A 20,803-nucleotide genomic window follows, 5' to 3' on the forward strand; every position below is an offset into this window, starting at 1 on the left:
CTGAAGCTCTGTCCCTGCAGGGACTTCCTGAGCGAGTACGAGAAAGGCCGGACCCCGAACCCCGACATCCTGTGCAACAAACACATCAAGTTCAAGGCCTTCTTCCACTATGCACTGGACTGCCTGGGTGAGTGTGAGGGGGGACCCCGCTGGCCTGGAGAGGGGCCCTTTCCCTCCCCTTGAGCCTGGCCCGGGCCGTGGGACTGGCGTGACCCCAGCCCTTCTGTGCTCCGGGGCAGGAGCGGACGCCATGGCCACCGGCCACTACGCTAGGACGTCCCTGGAGGACGAGGAAGTGTTTGCGCAGGAGGAGGAGCCCAGGCCCAGGGGGCTCTTCAGGAACCGCTTTGAAGTGAGGAACAGTGAGTGAGGGCTGGGGAGGCAGAGGGGCTCAGGAGCTTGGGGTGGCCCGGGCTGCTTCCACTCTGACGGGGGTGTCTGCGGGTGACCCAAGTGGGCTTGCTGGAGCCCCTCATTGTGGTCAGGTGTGGCGCTGCTCCCTGTTCTCGCCCCACACCTCACGTGTTCCCTGCAGCTGTGAAGCTCCTCCAGGGCGCAGACCTCTGGAAGGACCAGACCTTCTTCCTGAGCCAGGCCCCCCAGGAGGCCCTGCGCAGAACTCTCTTCCCCCTCGGAGGGCTCACCAAGGCCTTTGTGAAGAAGATCGCGGCTGAGAACGGCCTCCATCACGTGCTGCAGAGGAAAGAGGTCAGCGCCTGGCGAGGCCTCCCCGTGACGGATGATGGCCCGTACTGGGGGGGAGCTGGGGCTTGTGGGGTGTCAGAGAAGGGGCAGCCAAGCCCCTCAGAGGCTAACGGGGTGACCTGGCATCCAGAGGAGGAACATGCAGGGACCTCGAGGGAGGGGTGTGGCTATTTCTGGGGAGAGAACCTCTGGGAGCCCAACCATGGCAAAGATCTAGCAGAGCTGACCCCAGCAGGACTAGGGAGTCCAAACTGCCCAGGACAACCTTTGACTTAGTGAGAGAGAGGCCGGGCTCTAGGCCTCTGCTTATCCCTCTAAAATGGGGGAGGCAGTGAGTCCTCTCCTTAGACCCCCAGCCAGAGCCCCCTCCAGTGCTGAAGCAGCTCCCAAAGGGTCTTGTTTAGGTGGCTCCTCCCTTGGGCTGGCCAAGGAGCTCCTCTAGCTAACCACAAAAGAGGCCGAGGGAGGGCGTGGGCACAGCCATCTTGGACGGCTTGGAAGGTGGGGGTTGTGGCCCCTCCTGACCCAAGGGGCACCCTCTTCTCTTCCTTGCAGAGCATGGGGATCTGCTTCATAGGGAAAAGATGCCTGGAAAGTTTCCTGCTCCAGGTGCGGCCCTTAGGCGGGGAGGGACCCCGACCCCAAGTAGGCTTGGAGGCTTCTCCGCAGAGGTAGGTAAGCACTCCGTGTACTTCACAGTATCTGCAGCCCCGGCCGGGGAATTTTGTCTCCATAGAAGATAACAAGGTTTTGGGGACTCACCAAGGTAAGCTCTTGTGCTTAAGTGCTTCTAATTGGTCTGAGTGAGCGAAGGCCCCATAGTTCCCCCTCTCCCGCCAGCCCCTTAAGCTTGGGAATGAGGGTTCACTTGGAGCTGGGGCACCAGACGAGCGGGGGGCCCTGGGACCTTCACAAAACATCCCGACAGAAGGCCAGTGATTTGTCCCCCGGTTCGTCATGAAGGGAGCCTCAAACATACGTGTTTAAGACAGGAATAAAACCAGGCTGAGCCCCCAGAGGTGGATTCCTGGGCCTTGGCTCACCCTGGGGCATGCCCCCCACCCCCCAGGTTGTTTCCTGTTCACGTTGGGCCAAGGAGCAAAAATTGGGGGCCTGAGAGATCCCTGGTACGTGGTCGAGAAGGACCTGAGGAGCGGGGATGTGTTTGTGGTGAGTGTGGGCATGTGCGCACGTGTGTGTCCCAGACCTCGGTCTCCTGTACGGGGCACCTCGCACCAGGGCAGAGGATTTACCCCAGGGAGCTTTGTCAGCCCAACCCCATGTCTGTGTCCTGCCCCAGGCCCCTGGCCCGGACCATCCAGCCCTCTACCGGGACCTGCTGCGCACAGGCCGGGTGCACTGGATCGCCGAGGAGCCCCCAGCCCCACTGGTCCGGGACAAGATGATGGACTGTCATTTCCGCTGGCGGCACCAGATGGCGCTAGGTGAGCTTGGCCTGAGCCTGCAGTTCATTAGAGGGGAGATGGGAGAGCAGGTCTGGGGGCCTCCTCTCGGCCTCTCTGGTCCCAGACTGACCTGACTCCTACTTTTCCACCTCAGTGCCTTGTGTGTTGACGCTCAATCAGGACGGCACGGTGTGGGTGACGGCGGTGAAGCCAATGAAAGCCCTCGCCACAGGCCAGGTCAGTGCCCAGTGCCCGCTGTCTCCCTCAGCCCTGCCCAAGGCTGGTGCTAAGAGTAGGGCTCTAGGGGCCACGGGGCAGCATCAGCCTCTTCTGGCTTGGAGAGGGAGGGGATTGCTCCGGGGACGTCAAGAGCATTCTGGGGAGCCCCTACACCTCGCTGCACTAGGATTAGGGAGGGCGCAGCTTGGGGCCTGGCTGGTTCATAGGTGCAGACTGGATGGGGGCACAGCTGGGAGTCTCCTCTCAGGGGCATCTGGAATGGATGCTAAGAGATTCTGAGCTGGGAGGGGACCTAGAATAGGGGGTGTCAGAGCTGGGAGAAACCTCAGAAGGGTCCTGGGATAATAGCTCTCATTTCTTCAGAAACTTGTCCCTTCCTAGAAAGTTCTTGGTGATGGGGGAAGGCTGGGGGATGCCCATCCAGACCCAAGGCTCCTCAGCAGAGAGGGCGACCCTGCCCTGATGGATGTTTGGGCCGGGCACCCCTTCCCGGCTTGGATCGGAAAGGGCTGTTCCCTCACTCCTCCTTGGCCTCGGTCATCTGTTTGTCAGACTGAGCTCTGGGGAAGATCAGGATGTGGTCCAGGGTGTCCTGGGGAGGGCCATCCCCCATCCAGGAGGTACAGCGTTGTCCCCTCAGGCTCTCAGTGGACATTGTGATTTATTGGGCGTGTTTCTGTAGAGCCCTGTGCTGGACCTGCAAGGAATGGAGTCAAGGGGAGGCCTGAGCCAGTTGGAGGAGGTGGGCAGGTGCCAGGCTAGAGGAAAGACCAGGACACTTATAAAGAGCAGGACTCTCCCTCCCGCCCCCGGCAGAGCTGCAGCCAGCAATGAGCCCCTTCCCAGCAGGGAGGGTGGGCATCACTTCTGTCCTCATCGTACCCCTGTGGCCTTCCTACTGGCAGTAGAATGTGACCTGGGTCTGGCCGAGGGCTGTCTCCTGCCCCAGGACACTCGGTCTGCGTGGGCAGCCCCAGTGATACCTCGAGTCCACTGTGCTTGGATTTAGGGAGCAGTCCTTGGAGTGTTGGAACCAGGAACGCAGAGTGTACACGTCCCCCATGTTCCTGGAGGAAGGGGCCCTGAGGGTCACTGCCTTTCCCTGGCGACTGCAGTGTGGTCAGGACCCTTGATGGGTCTAAAGTGAAGATTGGGGGATTCTCGGAGGAGCTAGGCTGCAGGGGAGGGGGCTGTGTGCCCCCACACTGCTGTCGGAGGGGGCTGTGTGCCCTCACTGCCCCTCACAGAACATTTGCTTTTCCAGTTTGCCGTGTTCTATAAGGGGGACGAATGTCTCGGCAGCGGAAAGATCCTAAGGCTGGGGCCGTCTGCCTACACGTTGCAGCTGGGAAAGTCCAGAATGACCAGAGAGGCCTCGGACAGCCACCAGGGCCTTGGCCCCAGCTTGGGCTCTGATAGCTGAAGATCTAAGAGTGGGTGAGCCAGCTAGGACCATGCCAGGCTGGACACCAGGCCCGACCCAAGGCCCTTCTGTTGTCATGGTGATAGCAGGGACCTCCTGAGGCCTCCTTGGAGTGGGAGGGAGTCTTGGGCAGCTCCTAGCAGGGAAGAATGGCTTTGGGGGACACCAAGGACTGGGCCCACATCCAGCCACCCCGACTGCCCTGCTCTTTTCCCAGATTGTTCAGTCCTGGCATTTGTGTGAAGGTCCCTTTGTGCCCAGCCTCACTCCACATGACATGAGCCATGGAAGCCGATGCGCGACCAGAAGGGTTTTCTGCCCGTCCCTGCTGGGCTGCTGGAGAATGAATAACGGCCAGGCCTGTAGGGGCCTGACTCCCAGCCTTTCCTTTCCCACCCCTCCCTCTGTGTGCTTCAGATGAGAGGCTTTGGGGCCCAGCTAGGCCCTGGCCGTGTCTGGACACTTGGGCCGAGCTCTAGGAGCAGGGCTGTGGGCAGGTGCTCGGGGAGGCCGCTGGAGGGCTGGGAGTCAGATACCAGCCCAGCTCATTCTTGTGCGTCCAGGGAGAGCTCCCCAACTTTCCCCTCTGCCACCGAAGCAGACCAGAGAAACCCCCTTGTGTTTCAGGTGTCTCCCAAGGCAGTGGCCTGGAACATGGGCAGGGAGGCAGGCTGGTCCACCCTTCAGAAATAATAAAGGAAATGGACTTGGTCTACCCTGTTCTGTCATCCTGAGACCTGCCTCCCACGCTAGGGACCAAGGGCTTCCCCAGGGCCTGCAGGTACCCCTTGTCACTGGCCGGCTCTTGAATTGGAGAAGTCCTTGTCAGCCTTTGTCCAGGGGCTGCTTTGCTACCAAGAGAGCAAGTGCCTGCCAAGGACAGCCACACGTGTGCCCCTTGGCCTGAGGGCTAGAAGGGCCCTTCCCGGTCATCTGCTCCAACCTCTCGGACTTGAGAAAGGAGGGGCAGGGTTTGCACTGAGGTCTTCCACCCGTGTCCCCTTCACTCCCTCCCCTGCTCACTGCAGGCCCCAAGTACCGAGGAGACGTTTGCCTCCTAACACCTCGGAGGGTCCCTCCAGCCAATTTGTGTCACCTTGTGCCGGGCCGGGGCCTGGCCGAGGATGGGGCGGCCCTGCGCTCCTGGAGCCGATGGCCACAGAACAGTGCCCAAGGAGGGAGCAGGCATTTCCACGGGTATCAGCTCGTGGCCAGAAAAGCCGGCTGTCACCAGCCCACCAGTGGGGGCCCTGTGGCTGCTGGGAGAGCCAGGACTGTGGGGAGCTGCACCCCTGATGCTTCTCTCATCTCCCTGCCATCTGTGGGACATGACTGTTCTCGGGGCCGGCTAGAGGCCGGAGCTGGCTGCTCCCCCCTGCTGAGCAGAGGGAGGAAATCCTAGGGCTGAGGCCTGGAGCAGCCTCTCTTTGTGGGTGGGGGTTGTGTGGAGCTACAAAATCACCTACAGCTCACCCCCAGGAGGCCTTCTTGGGTTTGTGCCCCCCCCTTTTATCCAGTCAATTCCTGATAATGACTCGAGTTCTGCACTTGCCCACACGGTTTTTGGTGAGATTTCCTCACCCCATCTGTGGAATGAAGGATTGGCTGTGAGTGCCAGGAGCTTTGGGCCATGGCGTGGGCCGCTGCGCCCCATCTCACCTCATTCGCGCCAGGCTTCGTGCCCCAGGTTGGGGAGACATCACACCAGCCCTGAGTCCTAGCAGGGAGCTTCGAGCCCATCTAGTTCCCTTTGGCTGATAAGGTCACTCGGGGATTTCCTGCCAGGTGCAGCCCAGCTCCGTAGCCTGGAAGCACCCCAGCTGGTGCAAGAAACAGCTCTGGCTTGTGGGGTGCCCTCAGCCAGCCTTCCCTGCGGCTTTCCTCGGCCCACCCCCTGGCCCTGTCACCACTCCTCGTTATCTGAAATGTGCAGCCCGGCTGTCACAGCTCTCTTCCCCGGGGAATCTGACAGTGACCCGGGCACCTAGCCTGCACTTGCTCCTTGACCCCACACCTCACAAATCAGGGGCCCGGCGAACAGGAATGTGGCAGAACGTGTGTGTGTGGGGGGGGGGGGGGATTGGTGCCTTCTGTTTGGGCACCCTGCGTGGATCTAGGAGGCCCCAGGGAAAGGGCCAAGAGTGCAGGGTCAGCTACGTCCTGGAGGAGGGTCTAATCCACACCTGGCCTAGAAGAGTCCAGGAAACACCCTTTTGGCCTATTGGGTGCTTCCTTCTCCTTGAGAGCCGCCTTCCCGGATCTCCCATTTACGGGGACATCGTCTAACCAGCTCTCCTACACCTCTCAGAGTCCTCTCATGGGTGTGTAATTTCCCGTCTCTTCAGCAAATGTCTTTAATGCTTCGAGAAGCATCTGGAATCATACCAATGTGGGTCTCAGTTTCTCTACCCTTCATCTTCCTGGGTATTTCACAAATCCTTCAGAGTATTCACCCAGTGCCCTGGGGGCCTCTCTGACATCTATCCTTTGAGATGTCCTTCCCTCTTGTTCCCTGAGTGGCAAGATGCCACCACCTGCCCACACTCCCTAGGCATCTGTCTTCCCTTGGGATGGATCACTTGCAATGGTGACTTTTCAGAGGCTCTGGTGTTCCATTTCTTCTCCTCCAGTGGGATCATGGGCAGAATACTGGTGTTAAAACATTGGGGGAAATTGATAAATGGGCAAGGGACATGAATAGGCAATTTTCAGATAAATCAAAACTATCAATAAGCACATGAGAAAGTATTCTAAAACAACTGAAGTACCACCTCACACCTAGTAAATTAGCTAACATGACAGCAAAGGAAAGTAATAAATGCTGGAGGGGATGTGGCAAAATTGGGACACTAATGCATTGCTGGTGGAGTTGTGAATTGATCCAACCATTCTGGAAGGCAATTTAGAACTATGCCCAAAGGGTGCTAAAAGACTGCCTGCCCTTTGATCCATCCATACCACTGCTGGGCTTGTACCCCAAAGAGATAATAAGGAAAAACACTTGTACAAAAATATTAATAGCTGGGCTCTTTGTGAGGGCAAAAAATTGGAAAATGAGTGGATGTCTTTCAATTGGGGAATGGCTGAACAAATTGTGGTATATATTGGTGATGGAATACTATTGTGCTCAAAGGAATAATAAACTGGAGGAATTCCATGTGAACTGGAAAGACCTCCGTGAACTGATGCAGAGTGAAAGGAGCAGAACCAGGAGAACACTGTACACAGAGACACATACACTGTGGTACAAACACAATGGACTTCTCTACTAGCAGAATGCAATGACCCAGAACAATTCTGAGGGACTTGCGAGAAAGAAAACTAGCCACACTCGGAGGAAGAACTGTGGGAACAGAAATACAGAAGAAAAACAACTGCATGACCACATGGACCAGTGGGGCTATGATTGGGGATGTAGACTCTAAACAATCACCCTCATGCAACTATCAATAATATGGAAATAGGTCTTGATCAATGACACATGTAAACCCAGTGGAAATACACTTCGGTTACAGAGGGTTGGGGGGGCGGGGGAGAGAGAGACAGAACATGAATCATGGAACCATGGAAAAATTTTCTAAAAATACAAAAACAAACAACAAAAAAAAATGACAATAGGGGTGCTGTGGAGAACCATTGAAAGCATGGCACCATTTCTCAGGCTTCAGCTAGTTCCATCCCATCTCTGATCCTTATTAGCAGCGAGCAAACACTGGGCAAAGTCTTTGTTTCATCTTCTGTAAACTGAGGGGATTCCAGTTTTCTAAGTTCTCTCTCCTAGCCTTAAATCAAGGGTACTATGACTCTCCTATTATTCCATTCTGGGCTTGGCCAATTTTCCATTTGGATGGAACTGATGGATTGTCTAAAAGTGCAACAGGCCTATGTAAGAGGGGAATTTAGATATTTATTTAAGGTATGGTCGCCAGGAATCTAATTAGCTCGATTCCATATTTAAAATAGACCCAAGTCAGGATGGCTTTTATGGAAGTTTATTTACAATCAGGAAGGCTGAAGGTAGGGAAATAGAGAGAAACTCTGGTCCGGCCCAGATGAGGATTTAGAGGTTAATTAAACAATGGGTAAGTGCAATATTAAAAAAGAAACACCCAGATCAGCTCAAGACACATGGTTGAGTTATGGGATTATATGAGTCAATTCAAAAGAAAAAACAAAAGAAGAAAATCAAATAGAAGAAAAATGAAACTTTGGGAGAAAGAAAACATTTAAAATCAGAATCAAAGTATCAAAATCTATGCATATAAAATTTCTGAATAAACAAAAATAAATTCAGAAGAGGCCCTTGTATCAGGGTGCAATGAATATAATTTCTATCCTACTAGTCTATAGGACCCAATGCAGTAATACCGCACTTACCCATTGGCAGCCAAGACTACAGGAAGTTGCCATTCTATAAGAGAGAAAAAAGGACCATATTTATGTGCAAGGGAAGTGCCTGTCATTCCCTTCATTCTCAGGAATATATGGGTGAGCCAAGATGATGGCCAACCTGCGGTACCCGACTGGCAGTCTTTAGCTCTTGATTGATGTGTTCTGGGACTCCATGCAACTGGAACAATGTCCTCTGCATATAAAGAATCTCTTCCTTTGGAGGACATCTTCCACGGACGAATGCTTGGGATGGGCCATCAGCCTGCTTTATACGCCAATTTGTACGGCATCACAGTCTGAACAAAGGTACCTCCCATGCCTGTGCTGATCACCACATGTTCTATGGTCTTAATGTGTATCTTTTTTTAAAATAAAAAATGTAAACCCTTTCTTTCCATCTTAAAATCAGCACCGGGTAAGTGTGGTAAGGTCTAGGCATTGGGGGTTACCTCCCAGGGCCAGGCTCACACAGCCAGGAAGTGTCTGGCCAAATTTGGACCCAAGACCACATAGATCTTATTCTGTGCGTGTGTGTGTTTATATACGTCAATGAATACTTGAGGAAAACCCGGAATATGTCATTTGTTACATTAAGTCAAAAGCTTTGTAAAAAGAAAAAATTAAGCACCAAGAAATATCCTCAAATCTTTCCGCCTCTCAGACAGTGAAATACAATCTGGTCGTGGAGAAATACAAAATCTGGTTGTAGAAAAAACCAATCTGGTTGCAGAGAAAGCCTGCCGGTCGAGAGGGAAATAGCGTCCTGCTGGGGGGCTTCGTTCTGGTCCCTGAAGGCCTGATGAAGAGGAAAAGCCGGCCAGCCTTCCCCTCGTAACAGACCGTGCTGCTTTCCAAGGACTGTCCAGGTGGACGTTGCTGGAGTGGGCCGGCGCTCTGTGGCCAAGGCAGTTCAGGAAATGGGTACCAAAGCAAGATGGCCCTGAGCTGCCTTGTTTCCTCTATTGGGCTGCTGAAGACCCCAAAGGTGGCTGTCCAAGGTGGGCATATCTCAGCTGCAGCAACCAATGAGCGACGCTATAAACATCCCATCCCACCCCGTGAGCTCAGAAAAGGCCCCCCCTGCCCCCCACCCCCCGGGGGAGATTCCTGCTCTCCTGCCAACGGAAAGAAACGTGTGTGTGCACAGCTGTTGTCACTGCTTGCTAGCGCGCTTCCTGAGCCGGCCCTGGCCTGGAGGAGATAAAGGCCTTCGTCCAGGCCGTGGACGGTGAAATGGATCAGGGATCTCCAAGCACAGACCCAGAAGCAGCGAGCAGACGAGAAGCCCAACGTAGGCATCCAGGATGGAAGCAGCCTCGTGGCGAGAAGGACGGTTAAAGGGGCTGTACGGAGCAGCCGGCAGTGAGGGGCTCCCTGGCATGGGCTCTGCTGGGGGACGACTTACTGTGGGGCACACATTCTTGTCCTGCCCTGGCCTCAGAAGGGAGGCAGAGCCATCACTGTGTGTGTGTGTGTGTGTGAGTGGGGGGCGTGTGTACACCACTCCCCCCCTCAGGGGTGGCTTCCTGGGTCTGAAGGGGACCTCAGAGGCCGTGGAGTCCAAGCACCTCCTCTGGCAGGGGACAGACCTGACCAGTCACGGTGACTCGGGCCTACGTGCCCTTCCAAGGGCCAATGGCCAAGCCGGCCTCTGACCCAGCTCCCTCCTAAGAAGCAGAGGCAGGGCTCGGTGTGTGAGCGCCGGAGGCCGAAGAAGAGGCAGAATCCAAATCCACATTCCAAAATCTCTTAATTTATTGTCACCTCAGCCAGGCTGTAATTCCAGTGTTCTGAGCATTAATAAATAGTCATTTGTTCAAAACCCGAAGCTTCCGGTGTTGTGTCTGTCTCAGGAAGTTTCACGTCACCAAAATAGGGTTGTCCTTTTCTGTCGTTTCTAAAACGGACAGAATTGTGGCCTTAACCTTGCTGGCAGTAGGGTGGGGGGATCGGCGGCGGTCCTCTGCCCATGCCCGTGTCTGCCTGTAGGGGACGGCTATTAGGGGCAGAGACATCCCCCACACCCACGAGGGAGATCTTCTCCATGGTGGCGCTGCTGCCCTCTCCCTGGCCTGCCTGTCCTCACATAGCCTACCGAACACGGCTCCCTCCCCCCCATTTGTGTTAAATGGGGGCAGCCCCTTCCCAACCCCACCATGCTCTGGCCTGTTCGGGCCACAGGAGAGACCGAACAGACCCCTGGTCGGGAGGCTGGGGCTGACCCTGCCTTTGACCTTACGAGCGGTACCTGGGATTTCTGTAAACACGAGCCTCGTCCCTCCTCACAAATGGGCTTCTAAAACTAGCCAGAGTAACGGCCAGACTTGGGGTGGGGGACGGAGACACATTTCTAAATTCCTAAATAGCTGGGAAATGTGGCCCGGAGGACCTCACCTCCCTGCTTCCGCTGGGAATGGACGGACAACCTCGAAGACCCAAAGAAGACCTCAATGAGAAAGAGAAAAATTCTCCCTTGCCGGAGCCCTGACTTTGGCGAGCCTCGGCGCCTTGGCGGAGCCCGTCCGCCATCCTCAGCAAGGCCGAGGCGCCACTTCTCCTGGGGCCCTCGCTGGACACGTGAAAGGAGCGGTCCGGGGGGCGCCCACAGCAGAGGATTTGTGGCTGAGCGTGGGTGGTCTCCAGCCCCCTGCATGGAGGGCGGAGAAGCCACCTGGCGAGATGTCCGGCTGGAGGAGCAGTCGTCTTTCCCCACGCCCAAGCCAGGGACAACGCTACCTCGTTCTCTAATATAAAAATATTGAGTTTGGGGTTCTTTTTCCTCCCAGCAATCTCCAGGCATGAACAAAATCAGTACAAATGCAAAATATACACAAGGCTTTTTTTTCTTCCTTAGAGAATCATCATACAAAATATATAGAAGTATCTACACTTTCTTATATATAAAAGTTTGTTTTAAGTGGTCCTGAAAGGCTGGCAAAACTGCTGCTGGAAGGCACTGTAGGGAGACCCAACCCAATGGATAGGCTGCCCCGCAGGGTCCCGAGCCCGGGCCGGGCGCCGGGGCCCGAGGCCGGCTCCCTTCCCCACTGCCTCCTGTTTCTGGAGCTGCCGGGAGCAGCGTGGTCCGGGGCGCCCGCCTCCTGCAGCGATGGCGCCGAGCTTCCCCAAGACTTTGGCACAGCTCTGAACCTCCAAAGCTATCTCAGGGGGCCCTGAAACGTGAACTGCCAGGAAGAGACGAGGCGCGTCTCCGGCCCCGCGGCCAGCTCTTGAGCTCGGGGCTCTCCCGCAGGCTGTGGGAAGGCCAATCACGATTTCCTGATGATTCAAATGGAAGTTTCATTACTGCCTCTGTTCATGAGAAGAAGGAGAGCAAAGGGGGCCACAGAGTGGCTCGGTGTGAATGAGTGACCACACGCGGGGGGCACCGACTCTCCGAGCTGCCCACTGCTTGACCTTCCAGGCTGCCTCTGGGCTACCCACTGACCCTCTGGGCTCCCTGCTGACCCACTGGGCTCCCCGCTGACCCTCTCTCGCTGACCCTCTGGGCTCCCTGCTGACCCTCTGGGCTTCCCGCTGACCCTCTGGGCTTCCCACTGACCCTCTGGGCTCCCCGCTGACCCTCTCTCGCTGACCCTCTGGGCTCCCCGCTGACCCTTTCTCGCTGACCCTCTAGGCTCCCTGCTGACCCTCTGGGCTCCCCGCTGACCCTCTCTCGCTGACCCTCCACGCTGCCTGCTGACTTTCTGGGCTGCCTGCCACAGAGAGGGAGGAGAAGATGAGAGGAGCTGCATGGAGGGCATTTAGGGAACTGAACCCCACAGGTGGGATGTGCCCAGGGTCCCCCAGGAGGCCAGCCACACCGCTGAGGTCGGAGTCTTGGTGTTTGGGATTCAAATCGCCCATCTTCCTGCTCGAGCCCAAAGAGCCAAGTTGGTGCGGAGGGAGGAAGAAGGAGGAGGGATGGCACAGCCCCATTCCAGAAGGCTCGAGAGCGGTCAATCAATAAACATCGATCAAACATCTCCCATGTGCCGGGCCTTGCTGCCTGGGCTGCTCAGTGGGGACTCTGGGAGAAAGGGCTCTTCTGTCCGAAGCCTTCCCAAGGAGGGCTCAGTGAGATGGGCCAGAAGCAGGGAGCAAAGGGGCGGCGATCCGGGACAGGGCGGGCCCGAGAGGGAGAAGCATCATAGGAACCAGAAGGGAAGGAACCTCAGAAGTGAGATCTGGGGAAAGGGAGTAGCCGGGGGGGGGGGGGGCGGAACTCCCGACCCCAATCTCAGCTCTGCTCTTGGCCTCCTGTGGGACCCTGTGCAGGTCACCAACTCCTGTGGGCCTCAGCTTTGAAATCAAGGAGTTGGACTAGGGGGCTTTGAATGTCTGGTCCAGCTCTAAACTGGTGACTATAACATAAAAACAGGGAATGTCAGAGCAGGGAGGGAACCTAGAACCGGGGTCTCAGAGCAGAGAGGGAACCTAGAACCTGGGGGTCTGCATGGGGAGGGAGCCTAGAACCAGGGGGGTCAGCGCAGGGAGGGGTCTTAGAGATCTTCCATGTGTGAACACACATACACAAAGATGTATGAACAGATGTGGAAGTATATACATGTAGACGAGAGTGGGGGAAGAGCCTGCCCAAAGCTAACCCAAGCCCTGGATTTGGGGCGGGTCTTGTGGTAGAGCTGCTTTCCCAGTTTGGGGTCCGAGTGGGGGTGGGCTCAGGGCCAGCTTCCTCCAGCAGACTCCAAGCTCAGGGTACGTATTAGCTGTTGCCCTAGATCGGAGGGTCAGACCCGCAGCCCAGGGCAGAAACCCAGATTAGATGTAACTGGGAAATGTACGATACAACCTAGATAATGGTAATTTGTAGTTTTCTAGGCCAATCTTTGACTACCGGATCCCGCTCTGTCAGCATTTGACCCCCCTGCTCTGGGTGGCCTCTTTAGGGGATCCCTTTGCCCATCCTCCGGCCCTCAGGTGGAACCACACTTTGAAGCTGAAGCTCTCTCCCAACTCCTACGGAAAGACCATGAACCAACCGCAGGGATCCCAGCATGGAGAGACGGGAGGAAGAGTCCAGAGGGGGCTTTCCTGTCACCAAGAAGGCGTTGGTGGTCCAGAGAGGGCCCCAGAAGCACAGGGCAGAGTTCCTTCTGCCAGCCCCACTTACTCTGAATCTGATGCGTCTGCGTGGACAGTCCCTGTGCGCACGTTCATGACCACCCCATTCAGCTGGTCACAAGAGTGTTCTCTTGGAGAGTTTTTGACAGTCACTCCTGGGTCCACTGTGGGGCAAATTCCATCATTGGAGCCAAGGGATGATGTCCTGGATGAGTTCACGGTCTGGTTGTAGTCCGCCAGCTTCTCCCGGAGCCGGTTCTTGAGATTCCTTTCGGTCAGAGGCGGTGGGTAGGTCACTTTGTTCTTCAAGATGCCTGTAAAGAAAAGAGAGATGGGAAAGTCCTCCCAAGCTGCCAAGGGGCTGCAATCTGCACTAGTGAAGGAAGGGATCCCATACCTGTAGAATTAGTGAAGATTTTAAGTGGATAACAAAGATAACGATAACAATAGAAATAATATTAAGCTGCCAGGACATTGATAGAATGAAGGCTTCTTCAGGGAAGGAATCCTTCATTTTTGTATGCCCAGCCCCTAACATAGCACTCGGAATACAGTAGGTGCCTAATACGTTTTTTTGATTGATCAGTTGATTGCTAGATCTATAGTATTTTTCCAACAATTTTGCAGCACAGTGAGAAGACCCTGAAGTCAGAAGACCTGGATTCGAATCTTCTCACTTTTACTACTCTTATGACCTTGGACAAGGCATTTGACTCCCAGATCTGAGATTCCTCCTTAGTAGTTGGCCCTAATGGCCTCTGAGGTTCCTCCCTTCCAGCTCCAAACCAATAGTCCCATAGTCAGGGATGGGTGGGAGGCTGCCCCGTGGTGCCCTCTCTCCTCCCCTCCCCCTCTTGGAATCATTAGCTTCCTTCAAGTCCAGCTCAGGTATTGCCTTTTCTTATCTTCCGGGTTGCTCCTGTTCTTCCCCCGACACAACTTGTATTCACTACGTCTACGGTTGTTCTCATTTATCTGTGCATGTGTTGCTTCCCCCAATAAAAGAGAAACTCGCAGAGAGCTGGGACCAACCCTTTGTGTACTGATCACTCCCAGCACTTGTCACAGGGTTTGAGACATAGCGAGTGCTCAGGAAATGCTTATTCGTTCACTCAACGATTCGTTTATTTGGATGGTTTTGTATCAGGGCACACAGACAGCAGGATCTTTTGGTCGTGACAATTCACATAAGTTGCGGAGGTGTAATCAGCACAAGTGGTGGGAGGCTCCCAGGTGAGGAATGGTGGCCCTTGAGGGCACTTGCCTAGATGTGCCAATGTGGGCTGTGTAAATGGAATCAGCTCACCCTCATTCATCCTTTAGACTCCAGCCACCAGAAATAATGTCACCCCACTCAACTTGGAATTAAGTGGGGAGGGGGGAGGTCTGTGACCCACACGTGACAATAAGTGACAAATAAAAAACAAGGGGCGGCCCTTTGGGCAGTCCAAAACAGTGTTGAGGCTGCCATTTGTCCACTTGAAATTGGAGGTGGATGCAGGAAGTGAGGAAAGCTGCTCTCTTTTAAATAGGATGGTAACTTCCTGAAGGCAGTTGGCGCTTTGAACTTGGTTTGGAAGGATCTCTGGTGGGACCTCAGGCTGCTTCCCTCTGAATTGTCATGTAGGTAAGTTAGGCTGACTTCCTTTCTCCTCCCTTGGCGTTTCTGGAGGCTCTACCCTCTGGGAGGCCTCTCTTGCCTCTCTAATTGTAAAAGGCCTTGTGGCTAGAAGCCTTGTTTAATTAACCTCTGTGCCCCTCTGCTGGGCCTCTAAATTCTTACCTGGTCCGGACTTTCTCTCTCTCAATTTCCCTACCTTCAACCTTCCTAATTGTAAAAAAACTTCCATAAAAGTCATCCTGACATGGGTCTATTTTAATTTGAAATCGCGTAAATCCGATTTCTGGCAACCACACCTTAAATATCTAGTTTTAACTCTTACAGGGGGTGGGGAAGCACGTTACCTTTCCTCTGTTCTGGATGCTGGTGGTTGGTCTGGGGAGCTGTCTGATTGTCCCTGGGCAGCCCTGGGTTCTCCTTGTCTGAGGGTGCATCCTTTCCATCGTCCTCCTGGTTCTCCTGGTGAAGTTCCACATTCACTTTGGTTTCCACTTTAAGCTTTGGCTTACATCGAGCATCTTCACCATCACTGCCCGTCATGCTATCTGGGGGCCACGTGGCCTTGATGTGGTTGGACAAAGTGTCTGCTGGGGTCCCAAAGCAACATGGCAAGCTCAGTTGCAGGAAGGCCTTTCCTGATCCTCCTTCCAGCCCCCAACCCAGGCTATTGTTTCCCCACTGCTATGTACTCCTTCCTGGGATTCTGGGAGGTTAGATGACTGCCCTGGGTCACAAAGTCAGTGGGTATATGTGTCAGAGGTAGGACTTGAACTCCGATCCTTGTGACTCCAATGCGGTCCCTTAGAGGAGAATCACAGCAGATCACACTATGGCAGCCCATTTAGGTGGGCAAAGTACTTTACCTATAACCATTCCAAGAGGGAGGTAAGAGGAGCTGAGGCCCAAAGAAGTTAGCTAGAAGAGCCATAACTCCGACGCTTGTCCTCTAACTCAAAAAGCAGCCTACCAGAGTACATAGAGCACAGGATTTGCTGGAGTCAGACCAAGTTCAAATTTGCCTTGGACACTTACTACCTATGTGACCTTGGGCAAATCATGTCATGTCTCTGAGCCTCAGCTCTTTCCTCTGTAAAAGAAGGTAGGCTATCGCAGACAGCTTCTGCAATGCCTCTAAACTCTTCGTTGTCCCAGGGTCACACAGCTAGTAAAGTGTTGAAGCTGTCATGAGAACCCAGAGTTGGGAGGGACCTCAGGGATCAGTAAATCCAACCTTTACCTGAACAAGAATCTCTTTATAGAAACTAACAAATGGTCCTCCTCCAGCCTTTGCTTGGATGCCTCCAGTGACAGGGAGCTTATCATCTCCAGATAGTTCATGCCATACTGGGACAAGTCTGAGTTTTCCTGACATTGTCTCAATGTTTGACCCATTCCCTCCTTCTTTATAAACCTGGACTCTCCTACTAGTCCTGGGCTTTCTCTACTACCCCATGCTGTCTCCTGACTAGCATATCCTGTCTCTCACAAGGAGTTGTAGTGAGGAGAGCTCTTGGACACCTGGAAAGCCTTCATAAGAGGAGTGCTGCTGTAATTCTGATGGGGGAAAAGTAGGAGACAACAACCAGGGGCTTTGGTTTATTCTGGGCTGCAATGTTCCTATGGCTGCCCTTAGGCAGCCTTTAGACTTCTCCTAAATCATCCCCTGGGCCTTTGTCCATATAGTCTCCAACACAGCAGAGCTTTCTTTCCTTCCAAAGAATTCCATGATTCAGGATTTTTAAAAAAATAAATGAAGCAGCATAAGCCCATTTCCTTTCCAGTCTCCCTGATTTTTATTGCTCCTCTTTCTTGCCAGCCCAGCTTCTGGTTGTCAAGGAAGGGATGCTTCACCATACAGTGAGGAAGGAGCAGTTTAAATCAAGCCTGAAGGACAGGTCCCAAAGGGACTGCCTCTGAGAATCTGTGGATTTCCTTGGTGGCCTTTGTTCCACGAGTTTTTCCTGGACACAGAAGGATGCTCCTTGGAAAAGCTCTCTGTGTATCAAGAACTCAACTATGTGGTTAACAGTGGAGGGAGTCAGATTCCTTCCTTCCTTCCTTCCTTCCTTCCTTCCTTCCTTCCTTCACCTTTTCCTTCCATCTTGGAGTCAATACTGTGTATTGGCTCCAAGGCAGAAGAATGGTAAGGGTAGGCAATGGGGGTCAAGTGACTTGCCCAGGGTCACACAGCTAGGAAGTGTCTGAGGCCAGACTTGAACCTAGGACCTCCTGAGCTACCCAGCTGCCCCCATCTGTCCCTCTTTCTGAACATCAGCATCTTCTATAAAATGGGATGATACCAAGAGTAGTAGGCTGGCTGGACTGGGGTGAGCAGCCAATGAGGCCCTGGGGAAGTTAGACATTCTGCAGACCTCAATGCTGTAGAAATATGCTAGAGGGTCAGTAAAATGACTCATTCTTTGACTTTTATTCACCCAAGTGGCAGTGGAGAGGTAGGCACATGCCCTCCATGGCTCCCATGCTCTCCCACCTTCCCTGGTACCTTTGGGGGTGCTGTGGATAGGTCCCCGATCATTTGCTTTACAAGAGCCTGAGTTCCACTTGTTCTCTTCATCCACCCCATCTTCCTCACTGTCTGATGAGCGTGATGAGGCATACGAGCTACTGTGTTCCTCGAGAGAGAGCTCACTGTCTGAATCCGAGTCATTGCCTGGGAAGCCAAAAGTCCTGGGAAGCTCAGAAACCCCAAGAATGGGCTGACCAGTACCTCCTGTCAGAGCCAACAGGGCTAAGGGCAGGGATGCAGACCTCCCTCCTTTTTCCACCCACCCTCCTTCCCTCTTTCCCTTCCTTCCTTTCTTCATTCCTTCTTCCTTTCTTTCACTGACTCATTTTTTCATTCATTCACTCACTTTTTCATTTATTCATTCATTATTTCCTTCATTTGTTGTCATCATTCCTTCATGGATTTGTTTATTCACTCGTTCATTCACTTAATCATTCATGCACATCATTCACATCCGCATAAGGCATCTCTTCCTCACTCAGTCAGATTGTAAGTGCCTTAAGGGCAGGGACCATCTTTTGCCTCTCTTTGTATCCCAGCACAGTGCCTGGCACAGAGAAGGCACTTACGGTCCTTGCCCTCAGGGAGCTCCCACTCTGGTGGGGCAACAACATGCAAACAGCTCCAAACCAACAAGGAACACTGTGGATGGAGGGAGGGTTTCCTCCACTAGGCTGAAGGTTTCCCATAGAAGGTGAGTCTTTAGCTGGGCCGGGAAGGAGCCAGAGCCAGGCCTCAGCGCAGGGAAAGAGCCGGGGAGTAGCCTGGAGATCCTGAAGGGGATCAGGGGAAACGAGGCCAAAAGGGCTGTGGAGGGCCCAAGGGCCAGGGAGCTGCCCCAGCACCCAGCAGGGCAGTGACAGGCTCACTGCCATGATGAAGAGGGGAACAGGAAGAGAGGACAAAGGGGAAGAGGCCTGGAGAAAAGGGAGAGGAAGGAGACAGAGAAGAGGAGAAGAGAGAAAGATGGGTGAAGAGAAGCAGAGGAGAGACGGGGCAGAGAGCAAGGAGAGGAGAAAGAGGGGAGGAGAGACGGAGACAGACGGAAACAGAGAAGGAGACAGACAGAGAGACAAAGGCATAGCGAGAGCCAGGGATGGAGCTGGGGTGGAGAAACACCAACGGAGGGCTCAGACTCAGACCAGTCCAGCCGCCACGCCGTGCCCAAGTTCTCACCTCTGGGGTTTTTGCTATTCCTCCTCCGGAAGAGGTGGGTGTCCGAGTCCGGGCGGCCTCTCGCTTGGCTCGAGGACACGCTCAGTTTCTTGGTCCCTTCCTCCCTGCCACAAAGGAAGCGTTTGTGCTCAGGACCCCACCAGGGAGGCCATGGCTCTGTGGGGTCGGGGAAGGCTCCCTCCCTCCGAGCTGGGACCTCCTGTGCCCGGGCACCGTCCCCGCCAGACGGCTCTCCTTTCCCCTCCTCTCCCATGGCCCAGGCTCCTGGCCGTCAGGGCACATACCGGCCCTCCCCACCCAAAGGAGCAAGGAGCCCGGGGCCCTGGCTCCGAGGAGACTCGGAGGCCCGCCTCCCCCACACTTTACAGAGGAAGAAACTGAGGCTCAGTGGCTTGCCCAAGGTCCCCTTTTCCTCTCCCTCCCACCCCGGCCCGGCCCCAAGAACGCAATCTCTGAGGGCGGAGGCTATTTGAGGTTTCCTTCGTAACCCCAGATCCTGGCACACGGTAGGCGACTGACCAATGGCTGCTGGCCTGGATTGTCATGGGCAGGGCAGCTATGATGATTCCCATTTTACTGGCAAGGAAACAGAGACTCGGGGGCAAAGTGACTAGCCCAGGGTCACACGGGCGCCGGAAGCAGCGCTGGCAGCATCCAGGCTCTTTCTCATCTGGCAGGCGCCGCGTCTGGGAGCCAGTCCGGGGACACGCCGCCCCCCCCCCCCCGGGCCCCGCTAAGTGGCTGACCTGATGGTGCTGTCCAGCGAGGCCGTGGACTCGCCCAGCGCCGTGCGGTACATGTTTGGCTCCTCGATGTACGTGTTGTTACAGTTCAGGGACCGCTGCGAAGGCGAAGCGGGGCGGCAATAAGGGACGGGGCGAGGGGCAGCGGCCAGCCATCCCGGGGCGGCCAAGAGCGGGCAGACCACCCGGGGACAGGGTCGTCCTCTGCTCCTGAGCCTTCAGTGGCTCCCACCCGTCTACCCAGGACAGTGAGATCTCCGCAGCCGGACGCCCTCTGGGCACTCTAGCCAGACTAGCCGCTTGTCTGCCCCTAAAACAGCCCTGGTTGTGGCTTCGGGGTACCTCGTGGCCCCCAGGCTCGCCCTCACGGGGTGCCTTCTTGGGTCAAATGCAGAGAGGGCTGCCCGGCAGCGGAGTGGGGGCTCCTGCAGCCCCAGGAGGGGGCAGCCGAGGCACTTGCTCCCTCCCCAGAGCCCACGGCTGACCGTCCCCTTCTCACTGTCTCGGGGAGGAGACGGAGGCACACGGTGAAGGCCCAGAGGGGCGAGAGTTCAGCCGGGTGCTCGCCCCGGGGCTGCTCTTCTCCTCTCCCCCTGCCCTCCCCAGGCTTCTCGGCCCAGACGGCCCCAACGGGAAGGAGCTGGGCCTCGGGGGGTGGCCAGTTTGAGGCCTCCAGGAGGGGAGGCCCGGACTCCGTGGGCCTTTCCTTACGGTTAACAGGGTGGCTCTGGTGGCTGTGGAGTCGTCCGGGTGGGCCTTCTTCCCCATCAGAGTGAGCTTCAGGTGTTTCTGGACTTCTTTGTTGAGGACACAGTGGAAGAGGAAGATGGCGACTCCCTGGGGTGGGGAATGGATGTGGGAAGAGAAGGGGTCGGAGGCCAGCTCGGCGCCGTCCTACGTGGCCTGGAGGAGCCCAGGACCCGGCCAGACGTGGCCCTTCAAGGGTGCTGGGCCTGCGGCATCCCAGAGCCCGGTGGGCCCAGGCCCGCCCCCGGAACAGCTCAGGGATCCCACAGGTGCCAGTCCGAGTGGGAAAGGCTGCCAGGCAGAGCTCCAGAAGGAGCCTCGAGGGTCTTCGGGCAGTGAGAGGGGCTCCAGGGCCTGGCCCGAAAGCCTAGGGAGCTGCCGCCGGCCTCGTTTGGGGTCACCTAGCACAGCGGCTTCCGCTTCCTGGGGGCCGGGAAAGCCAGAGCTCTCGCAGGACACGTGATGCTGGGAAAGCTGGCCCCGAAGGGACGGCCAGTCGGATGTCTCGGACCCCTTCCTCCCCGCTCCCACGACCCCTGCTCAGGACACCCGAAGGCCGCTTCTTAGCGCCCCCTCCCGGGGGACAGCGGAAGAATTTACATTAGGCCGGAGGAAGTCGTTGTTCCAGAGTGGCCACACAGAGGGGGGGAAACGTGATTCTTCACTGCTCTAACGCTGGCCCCGGCAAAAGGGGGCCAGAGAGCGAGTCAGGCTAATGGGGTGGGGGAGCCCTGAGAGAAG

At 55.5% G+C, this 20,803-nt stretch overlaps 2 protein-coding genes across 2 annotated transcripts in view; one reads left to right on the forward strand and one right to left on the reverse strand.

The window, feature by feature from the left end:
• The window catches only part of TRMU (tRNA mitochondrial 2-thiouridylase), a 10,311-nt gene extending 5,826 nt beyond the window's left edge, over nt 1–4,485 (forward strand). The window contains exons 3-11 of the mRNA XM_044679870.1: nt 21–127; nt 240–362; nt 536–708; nt 1,261–1,314; nt 1,405–1,471; nt 1,775–1,875; nt 2,006–2,150; nt 2,266–2,348; nt 3,616–4,485. Of these exons, the coding sequence (XP_044535805.1) occupies nt 21–127; nt 240–362; nt 536–708; nt 1,261–1,314; nt 1,405–1,471; nt 1,775–1,875; nt 2,006–2,150; nt 2,266–2,348; nt 3,616–3,774 (1,012 nt within the window). The 3' untranslated portion in view covers nt 3,775–4,485. The remainder of the gene's footprint in view (nt 1–20; nt 128–239; nt 363–535; nt 709–1,260; nt 1,315–1,404; nt 1,472–1,774; nt 1,876–2,005; nt 2,151–2,265; nt 2,349–3,615) is intronic.
• A 5,138-nt stretch (nt 4,486–9,623) lies between these two features.
• Nucleotides 9,624–20,803, reverse strand: part of CELSR1 (cadherin EGF LAG seven-pass G-type receptor 1) — an 89,499-nt gene continuing 78,319 nt past the window's right edge. The window contains exons 28-34 of the mRNA XM_044679281.1: nt 20,027–20,152; nt 19,319–19,413; nt 18,573–18,676; nt 17,373–17,540; nt 15,214–15,456; nt 13,298–13,562; nt 9,624–11,478 (exon numbers count right to left, since the gene is read on the reverse strand). Of these exons, the coding sequence (XP_044535216.1) occupies nt 11,454–11,478; nt 13,298–13,562; nt 15,214–15,456; nt 17,373–17,540; nt 18,573–18,676; nt 19,319–19,413; nt 20,027–20,152 (1,026 nt within the window). The 3' untranslated portion in view covers nt 9,624–11,453. The remainder of the gene's footprint in view (nt 11,479–13,297; nt 13,563–15,213; nt 15,457–17,372; nt 17,541–18,572; nt 18,677–19,318; nt 19,414–20,026; nt 20,153–20,803) is intronic.

This window comes from Gracilinanus agilis, chromosome 5 (assembly GCF_016433145.1).
Source record: "Gracilinanus agilis isolate LMUSP501 chromosome 5, AgileGrace, whole genome shotgun sequence".
Taxonomy (NCBI): domain Eukaryota; kingdom Metazoa; phylum Chordata; class Mammalia; order Didelphimorphia; family Didelphidae; genus Gracilinanus; species Gracilinanus agilis.